Source organism: Myotis nattereri, assembly GCF_964212035.1.
Source record: "Myotis nattereri genome assembly, chromosome: 8".
NCBI classification, from domain to species: domain Eukaryota; kingdom Metazoa; phylum Chordata; class Mammalia; order Chiroptera; family Vespertilionidae; genus Myotis; species Myotis nattereri.
Genome location: NC_138083.1, coordinates 5,952,706 through 5,962,037, shown reverse-complemented (window position 1 = coordinate 5,962,037; position 9,332 = coordinate 5,952,706). Strand labels below are relative to the sequence as shown.

At 60.1% G+C, this 9,332-nt stretch overlaps 1 protein-coding gene across 2 annotated transcripts; it reads right to left on the bottom strand.

Moving 5' to 3' along the window:
* Positions 1 to 29: 29 nt before the first annotated feature.
* Positions 30 to 7,778, bottom strand: CTSZ (cathepsin Z). 2 transcript variants are annotated; one of them, XM_081097558.1, is made up of 6 exons: positions 7,545 to 7,778; positions 7,158 to 7,321; positions 3,969 to 4,148; positions 1,990 to 2,140; positions 1,522 to 1,684; positions 30 to 541 (listed from the first exon to the last, which is right to left on the bottom strand). In XM_081097558.1, the coding sequence occupies exons 1-6, from the start codon at positions 7,682 to 7,684 to the stop codon at positions 431 to 433; spliced, it is 909 nt and encodes a 302-aa protein (XP_080953684.1). In that variant the 5' UTR covers positions 7,685 to 7,778; the 3' UTR covers positions 30 to 430. The 2 variants fall into 2 exon arrangements, with proteins under 2 accessions (XP_080953684.1, XP_080953685.1); XM_081097559.1 differs by having other exon boundaries at positions 6,905 to 7,321; positions 7,545 to 7,772.
* Between the last annotated feature and the right edge of the window lie 1,554 nt (positions 7,779 to 9,332).

The following is a 9,332-nucleotide window of genomic DNA, read 5'->3' as shown; positions in this document are numbered from 1 at the left end:
TGTGTAAATAAGGCACGCTCAGGCTCCATCCTCTTGTGAAATCCTGTATTTTATTCATCACTTGGGCGATTTGAAACTGCTGTCTCCCTCTATTCCCCATTCCTTCCAAGGTGACAAAAGAACTGGTGATAAATGCCACATTATAGACTACAGTTGCCAAAAGGAAAATACCAAACCATCAATCGACAAAAATGCAGTTCACATAATTAATGTGTTGTAATCCCATCTTGGGCAGGTAGATGGTTCACTGCAGTCCTGCAGGGGAGTGGCCTGGGCTGGTTTATGCCATCCCTTCTGAGACTCTCTCAGGGGATGTGCTCCGCCAGGTGCTTAGTGCCCTCGCAGTGTGATTTGAACATCAGCTCCCAATCCTCCAAACCACGGAAGTTCATGATATTTTCTTAAAGATCTGCTCTCCGAGACATCTGCCTTAAACGATGGGGTCCCCAAATGAGCAGCTGTCCTCGATAGCAAGGTTGTATTTGGCGCCCTTCCCGTCTTTGTAGGTGCTGGTCACTATCCGCATCCAGCCTTGCTCGCCCTGTGACAAGTAGGAGCACGTGTTAGCTGGTCGCCCAGCCCGACCCCACTCCTCGCACGCCGAACACCCCCTCCCCCCCCGCCTCTCACTCCGCACAGGCTCCACCACCTGCCTCTCCCTTCCCTGTGTGGGACCCCTGCTTGCAAATACCTTTTGTGAGTATCTCACTTGGTTAATATGTAACATGAGGGGTGCAGGTCCTGCATGGCAAAGGCCAATTCGTGGAACCAAAACATGGATGCTTTGGACCAGATGACTTAACTTCCTCCTGTTTCTCCATGTGTAGTCATTTAATACAAAATACTGACATTGTGCCTGGCCGGCATGGCTCAGTGGTAAGGGCTAACCTACGTACTGATCTGATTCTCAGGGCACATGCCCGGGTTGCGGGCTCAAGCCCCAGTTTGGGGCGTGCAGGAGGCAGCCAATCAATAAGAATATACATACAAAATATTGACATTGTGGCACTTCAACATTAATCACTTTCCCCCATTTCACAAAAACGAATGTCTGTGTCTTAAACCACTAATGGTTTACACTACTTAGAAATTAAAATTCTGGCAGTCAGTTTCTCTCCCCTGCATTTGTGGCCCAAATCAAAGGTATGAAAAGTTACACAGGATCACTGGGAGGAGCCAGAACTGACAGGAAAAAGGACGAGATGGCGGTGAAGGAATATGCTAGCTAACCTGAAACTTCTAGAGCCGAGTCCCACCACCAGGCCGTTCCCCCAGAAGACACCTGGCAATGTCTGGAGACGGTCTTGGTTGTCACAATGGAGGGACAGGGAGAGCAGCTACTGGCATCTGGGGCTAGGGGCCAGGATGCTGCTCAATGCACCGCGATGCCCAGGACAGCAACAGCCCCCACACAAGTCAAGTTTCTGACCCCAAATGTCACTGGTGCTTGCTGAGGGCCCAGCTCCAAGCCACAAAGCCACAGCACCGTGGATGTGAAGAATGTCAGCAGGAACATCTTACCCATGGTTCACCCCACGAATTCCGGACAATCCAGTACTCAGTCCCATCGCTGATGCCCCAGCCTGCCACGGAAATGACGTGGTTAATGTAGCTCTGCTCCTGGTACTCCGCGTAGATGCCTCCGCTGTAATTCACCATCTTTTCTGTTGCCATTATCCCGCAGCTGGGAACAAGCAGGGAGGGAGTTAGCACTTTGTGAATCAGAGAAAATCTGACTGAGATAGTGCAGCAAGTGAGTCTGCCTGCTGCCAGCCCGGCCCACGGCCCACAGCCCACAGCCCTCACTGCAACCGGGGCCTTTCCACACGCCGCCCTTCACTCGCAACCACCCGAGGGGCCCATGGCCAGCTTGGCTCCACTCCTGAGGAAACGCCCTTGGCGGCCGGCCGTCTCGAGCCTTGAGAGTAAAGCCCGCCGAAGGAACGGGGTGGCGTGCCTGCAGCGGCACCTCCCAGCGGGGCTGCTCACCTGATGGGACCGTTGGCGTAGATCTCTGCCATCATCTTCTCCCTGCCGGCCACGGGGCCGTAGTCGCCCACTTTCCAGAGCGTGTAGTTCTGAATGGGCTGACACTCCTTGAACTCCGTGCATGTGCCACACTGGTTGAACTTGTCACACTCTGGGGGCACACACAGTCAGTGAGGGACCACCCTCAGTCACCCGCCCTGAGCACTCCAGGCCCACCCTGCACGCGGCTCCCTGACACTGCCAGTCATCACCACCGCTGTGTGATCCCATTGCTCCTTAGGCTGCAAAGGAGTCCTGAAAAGCCTGGCCCCAGGCCTTGGTGGGAAGCACAGGACGTAATTAGCGCATAGTAGGCACTCAAGAGACAGCCTTTTTTCTTTTAATGGCCTGGAGAAGGGCCCTTTCACAAACTCCATAGCTGAAAATGGAGTGTGACTGGATGGTTAGCTTGGAAGATGAGTTAGCTCTTAAGATGACTAGTGAATAGGCTGATTGTTTGGCAAAAGGAGCATTTTTGATGATTTTGGTTTGAGGTGGTATCAAGAATTAGGCTTTAACCCTACCAGACCGATTTTTCGGTAATTTCCACACAAAGGTGGAATATTGGCGCTAGATGAAAGGTAGATGAAAGGTAGACCTATTTTCTACAATGTCTCCAAGTTCCATCTTATTCTAACCACGTGTTTGCATGTAACTAACATTTTTCTATATCGTGTTGGTTTTTTCTCTTTAATGCTCAGGCGCCCAGGTATAGTGGACAGTTAGGTTCAAGGCCTCAGGTCTGGTAGGATTGAAAACTGCAGCCTTTAGTTCTCCACACCACCCACTGCCTCTGTTCCTCAGACCCGACCTGCCTTTCCCTGCCTTTTCACAGCTTTCATGTTACCTACGTTGCTGTTCTAGTTTCTTATCAGCCCAGGTTCCTCCCCTAGGACATTCGACTCCTTGAGGTTAAAATGGCTTGATGTGTCCTTTGGTCACCAAATGCCCAGCACAACCAGCAAGTGGCCACCATTCGATAAATACAAAGACCAGACTGTTTATTGCAAACAGCCAGGCTCCTGATGAGCTGCATCTGCCCTTCATCCAGGGTTACAAAGGCCAGCCCTGACGAGACCAGTTCAGGGCTGAGCAGGGCAGAGGGTCAGAGTGAGGCCCCAGGGCCCATCTGATTTCCTGGTTCCCAGCTGTCATTCTCCTCCCTTCATCTGTCCCTCTCGGGTTCTCAGATCCCTGCAGGGTTTACCACTTCAAGACTTGCCCAACCAGTCTGGGGGAATTCCTAGTGTCCCGGCAATATGGCCCTGGAGGCAAGCCGAGGTCCGTGGGGTGGGATGGGCCCTGAATCTGCTGTGTCTCACAGGCACAGGGGCGAGGCAATCCCTTTTGTAGGAGAGGGTGGGGTGGGAAAGCACCTGGGCTCCCCTAACCCCCTCCTGCCTGAAACAGCCCTTGAGTTGGCCCCAGCTCTCTGCTCCAGCTGACAAAGGTAGGTGACTTAAAACTGCCAATTAGGGACTTTTTCTTTTCATTTCACAGGGGAGCAGCCTCAGAGGAATGTGCCAACTCCAGGGTTTCCAGGCCCGCCTCGGTCAGCTGGCCCATGTCCACCTGAATGCACACGGCCAGGGTCGTGCGGTGGGAACCAGGCCAGAGCCCTGTTCCTCCAGCGGGACTGCCTGCGCTCAGCACGCTCCCGGGAAACTCACGCTTCCCTGGATAATGGCCACCTGTGCTGCTCTTACAAAGGCCCACACAGCCACCATGTCACAACCACAACCACGGCCAGCCTGCCACAGGGACACAAGGCTGGAGAGATCCCTGCCCAGGGCTTTTCTGGTGCCCTTAGCAAGGACTATGGGCTCCAGCTCCCTGATCCCCCAAACCCACAGGTTTGAGCCTCCCCTAGTGCCCCCACCAGGGAGAGAAGCCTAGACTGTCCTGGGAAGAGGGCGGTAGGGTGGGTGGGTGAGCCCTACTCTGGTCCTTGGCCTGGTAGTTGTTGCAGGTCTCGTCCGGAATGCCGTGGCTCTGGGCGTAGGACCACACCTCCAGGTCATTGCCCCCCTCGCAGGAGCCAGCCATCCCGCAGTCGATGACGTGCTGCACAGACAGGAGGGTGGAGGGCCATGCCCCCTTCCTCTTGATGTTGATCCGATCTGCAAGCACACCCATGGGATTCAGCACCCAGCTGCCCAGCCTGTCCATGGCTCCCCTGTGCCTCTCTGGGGGCCCTCTCCAGACTGCCTTGAGGAAGCCGAGGCTCTCCAGAGCCCGGCCCTTCCCTGCACTGATGTTTCTGGCCACACTACTCGAATGGAAGGGCATGTGGACAGGACCGAGCTTTAGGTACCCGGTAAGTGCCTGCTGAGGAACTGAAAGGGCCAGGAGCAAGGACAGGGACACTTGGTGAGCCCCTGGGAGGCTGGGCGGGACCAGTCCCGGGGGCACTGCGCCCACTGCTGGTGGCATCTGCACCACGGGACTGGGGGGCAGAGGCAGGGCTCTGAGCAGCCAGCCAGGATCTGGTCAGTGCTGACTCTGCCTGTGGGCAGGGCCCACACCCCACTGTGGGCAGCCAGGGACACTACAGGTGGTCCCTGCACCTACCCGGGACCCCTGAGTCTGCAGCCAATCCCACCCCAGTCCCCTCTGCTCATGTTCCACCGATTTCACAGCCACACACCCGCCAGGTGCTACCTCAGGGCTTCCTGTCGCTTTCCATCCCCAAGTCAGAGCTCGTTACAATGAGCAGAGCCCTCCACAGCCCCCCAGAGCATCCCGCCCTCCCCTCCTGCAGCCCCCGGACCCTCCTCCTGACAGAAGCTTCTTGTCACAGAGGTCTACGTGGTGGGGGACAAAGGACAATGAACACGTGTCAGTGTGGAAGCATGAAGTCCGAGGGGGGAGAACTCGGGGCATGTGCAGAGAGGGTGGCTGAGGCCGGAGTGGCATCCCTGTGAGGAGGGTCTGCAAGTGCAGGCTCCAGCTCGGGGCAACCACGCTGGGCCCACGAGAAGGGCGCTCTGGCAGACCGAGGAAGGCTTTTGTGTTTTATCTGCAGGAAATCTTAAAGGCGGTGTAAGAAACATAACCCGTCCTGGGTTTGACCAGGCTCGGGCTAGCTGTTTGCAATTGGACAGCAGGGAGACCAGTCCAGCTCCAGAACGAAGCCAGGTGTCGGGTGTGGGGGTTCAGGCTGGGTGTGGAGGTGGCGGTGGCAAGATGCAGAGGAGTTCGAAAAATATTTTGAATCGACATTTGTTGCAGGATTGTATGAGGATATGAAACAGAGGAATCGGGTATGGCAATGGCAGGTGATGGTGGGCAGAGAAGCCCCAGGCATAGAACTTTTTAGTAAGGATTTCTCTTTGCCTTAAGCCAGGCCTGCCCATTGTTCCTATACATTTAGGTGAACACACCTTTGAAACACCTCTATTCAGACCCCTCCAGGGCAACCACCCAGGAAGGCACTGGATCTGGTTAACAATCCTGCAACCATGCCCCCTGCTTCCTCACCTCCCTGTACTTCTGCTCATGTTCCCCCCTTAATTCCAAATGTCACTACCTGGGGCATTTGACATATTGCTTCCCGGTAACTGTCTTCAGTTTTGGCTCAAATAAAGTCTTACAAAAATTCCCTGGAGGTCTGCATATTCCTTGGTCCACGGGGGTGAGGGCGGTCGTGGGAAGGACAGGCTGTTCGGTCGGAACATACGGGGTTTGAGGGGCCAGATGTCCAAGTGAGAGGGAGTGTGGGTGCTGGGTGTAAAGCTGAGGGGAGCCTTCAGGCTGGGCGGAGCCAGGGACCTGGTGCTGGGGAAGCCGAAGTTCATTAGTGAAGCTGGGAGGACAAGGAGCCTGGAAGGGCGGGGAAGGAGGAGGGTGAGTGCTGGAAGCATTCGCTGCAAGGGTAGCCCAGGAGGTGGAGGCCCGGGCTGACCACTGGACCTGCCTGCATGGCTGCCTCTTGCCAGTGACCTTGCGACGGAGTGGGGTGAGGCTGCAGTGGGCTCAAGGATGGGGAAGAGGAAGCAGGGAGCCAGCAGAGAGTGGTGGCTGGAGGCGGGTTGGGGCTCATAGGTTCAGTGACCGCCAAATCTGAGCACAGGGAGGCGTGGCCTGGGCCAGGGACTCGCACACGTGACGCCCAGAGACCAGAGGGAAGGCATAAACTATGGCCAGCTGTGTTGGGTGGCGGCTGGGCGGGCCCCGTGGAAGTCCCCTTCTGGAGACTTCTGTTTCCTCAATGAAAGTGGAAGGAGAACCCTGCTGCTGGGGAAAATGATGGAGGTTTGAGTAGAAAGTGGGAGAAGCAGTCCTCTGTCCAGGAAATTCCCTAGAGCTGTGGCAGGTTCACCGGCCTGAAGGGACAAAGGCAGGCCCCGCTCTCCCGCACCAGCTTCTTCAAGGCTCCCCTAGGGCCCTCCCCGGGGACAGGGCCCAGGGGACTTCTGCCTCCTCCTCTCCCCTCCCCCACTGGGGCCCTTTCACTTCCTCAACCAAGCGCCCCATCCCTGCCCACCTGCCCGGCCTTTGCCCTCGCTCTCCGCCTTAAGGCTGCCCACGCCTCTCGGTGGCTCGAGCTCTGGCCCTGTCTAGCTCCTGGCCGCCCCAGCTCCTCCGAGGGTTCCTACACCTCCCAACTGGGCCTCAGCCTACCTGCCCCCTTCCTCCCCCTTCCTGTCCACCAAAAGAGATGGGGCAAGGCCCCCAGGGAGACCCCAGCAGAGGCCACTCCTCAGCCGGCCGCCCGAGCTCCTCTGTGGGGAGGTGACCCCTCCTCCAGGGGTGAGGTGGCTCCCCCTCCTCCCTGGCCAGGCCCAGCCGCCTTCCTCACAGGCCAGCCGGCCAAGGTCCCCGAGCAAAGGGCCAGCCTCAGTGAGGCTCCAAGCCCAGGCAGGCCGCACCGCACCTGCCAACTGCTGTCCAAAAGCCGCTCCATCTCCACCCGAGACACCTGGGGGGCCGCTGTGCTCCCACATCTGGATCCATCCCAGGGCCCACGTGTCAGGGCTCCGATCGGCGAAGCAGGCCCACGTGCGTGGGGACCCGCCAGCCTGGGCCGCCGGTCCCTGCGGAGGCGGCATCGGTCTGCGGGTTCCGACACCCCATCCCGCTGGGCCCGGGGCTGGGGGGAGCCCGCGGCAGGCCTTGGCCACACCTACCCGCCATGGCGCTGGTGCTGCCGTGCGCCCAGCAGGAGCCGCAGTACTGGGGGATGTGCTGGTTGCGGGTGACGCTGGCGTAGTTGACCCCGTCCACGTTGCGCCAGTCCCAGCTCTTGGGCAGATCCGACGGGGACAGGTACTCGTGCGGCCGCGGGTAGGTCCTGGGGAAAGACCGGCCGTCAGGACGCCCGGCCTCGCACCGGCGGGGCCTCCATCACGTGCGCCGCTCCCGCCAGGCCTCCCCAAAGGCAGGGCTCCCCGGGTGTGAGAGAGAAGCTAGACCCCCACACTGATTTGACCCTCAAAGGTCAAGGGGGTCAGGGCGCCCCCGGAGGCGGCAGGGTCCCCAGGAGGCGGGCGCGCGCGCAGCCCCAGGCCGCTGACCTGCGCCCCAGGGGGGCCAGCCGGTCCCCGCGCGGCGCCCGGTAGCAGCCCCGGCCCGGGCGGAAGGGGAGCCCGGCCCGCGCGCCCAGCAGCAGCACGAGCAGCAGCAGCAGCGGCCCCGCCGGCCCCGACGACGCCATGGCTCCGCGCCCGTCCCGCAACGGTGCCGATTCGAACCCCGCACCGGATCCCGCGCCGGTGCCCCTCCGCCCGCGCCTCCCGGCCCTCGCGCTCCGGCCCGGCCCCGCCCGGTCCTTAAGGTGGCGGCGCGGGCGCCCGGACACACCCCCGGGGCGGGGCGGCCGCTCCTGCCCCCGTGACCCCGGCCCCGCCCCGGCCGCGGGCAGAGCCGCCCCGCCGCAGCCCGTGCGGGAGGGGCTGGGATGGGGTCACGCGCTGGGCGGGGAGCCAGACCCCTGACCTGACCCCGCCACTGGCCCCCGGCCACGTGGTTTGGGGGCCTGCCGAGCACATTGGAGCCAGACCTCGAGGGGCCCTGGGGCGGGGCGGGCCGGGACGGCAGGTCCGAATGCCCCAGCAGCCTGGATGCTTGAGACCCGCAGCCCTGGAGAGGTGTCCCTGTCCCGACATCCCACTGGGCCCGGGCCTCCGGGAAGGGGCAGGGGTCTCCCCAAGTCCTGGAGGAAAGCCACGGTCCCCGCAGAAGCCTGCCCTGGCCTGGCTTTCTGCACCCCCTTGGCGAGGGCCGGGCCCTATGAGGAATTGCTGCCCCTCACAGAGGAGGCAGTGCCAGGCTCCCTTGGCACAGAAATCCTTGCTTCTGCATTCCGGCTTCCAAGATGCTGTGAAGGCTTCCTGCTGACGCAGCTCTTCGGGGTCAAATGCGGAACTAAAAGCAGAAGTGGGGAGCCCTGGCCTCGATTTCGAAACGGAACAGTCATCCCTCCCTCCTGCTGCCCAGGGTCCGCACAGGCCTTGGCCGGGGTCCGCAGGCCCCTTCCTGGGCCTGTGCCCACCCGACAGTCAAAAATCAAAATGACTGCCTCCTGGACTTCCAGCAATTTCCGTGGCCACCTTAGGAGTGCTGAAGTGACCGTGGGACCCCAACGGGGCTGGACACCTGTCCGGCAGTGGCTGTCCGAGCAGCCGAGGCCTCAGGTGGAGCCCGGACATTGCATTCTCAGCCCAGAAGTTTCGTCCCTGTTCCTGAAAAGCCACTGGGAGCTCCAGTGTGGTCACGGCCCCACCCTCGGATGTGCTCTTTCTCTCCTGGGAGCGCCCTAAGCTCGTCATTGGCAGGTGACCTGCAGTCACACAGGCCCCGGGCTCTGAGGGCCAAGCTTGCCGTGTGCTGCCGCCCACAGACCTGCAGCAGGCCGGCCTGATCACATGGCCTCCAGCGGCCAGGCCAGGGCGGAGGCCAGGGTCCTGGCTGAGAAGGTCACACAGGCCTGTGGAATGCAGCTTAGCCGGAGGCAAGGGTGATGACACTCAGGCTGGTGATGGGAGGACCCCGGGGTTGTCTCGCTGTGGCCCACCAGCGTTTCCCTGACACGCAAGCAAGTCAGACTCAGAAAGTGATGGGGAAATCGGGCAGCAGGACGGGGAGGGAGTCCAGACATTTGAAACCACAACTTGCAAGGTGAGAAGTGAGTGAGGTCTGGTGTGACACGCTCTGCCTCTCCAGCCCCAGGGCGGTCAGACCTACAGACCCAGGGCCCTTCACGTGTGAACTTGGCTGTAATCAGTGGATGCTGAGGCTCTGAGGGGGGACGGCCTTGGACCAATCTGAGCCAAGTGTCAGCCTGCAGACTGTGGTCAGAGCAC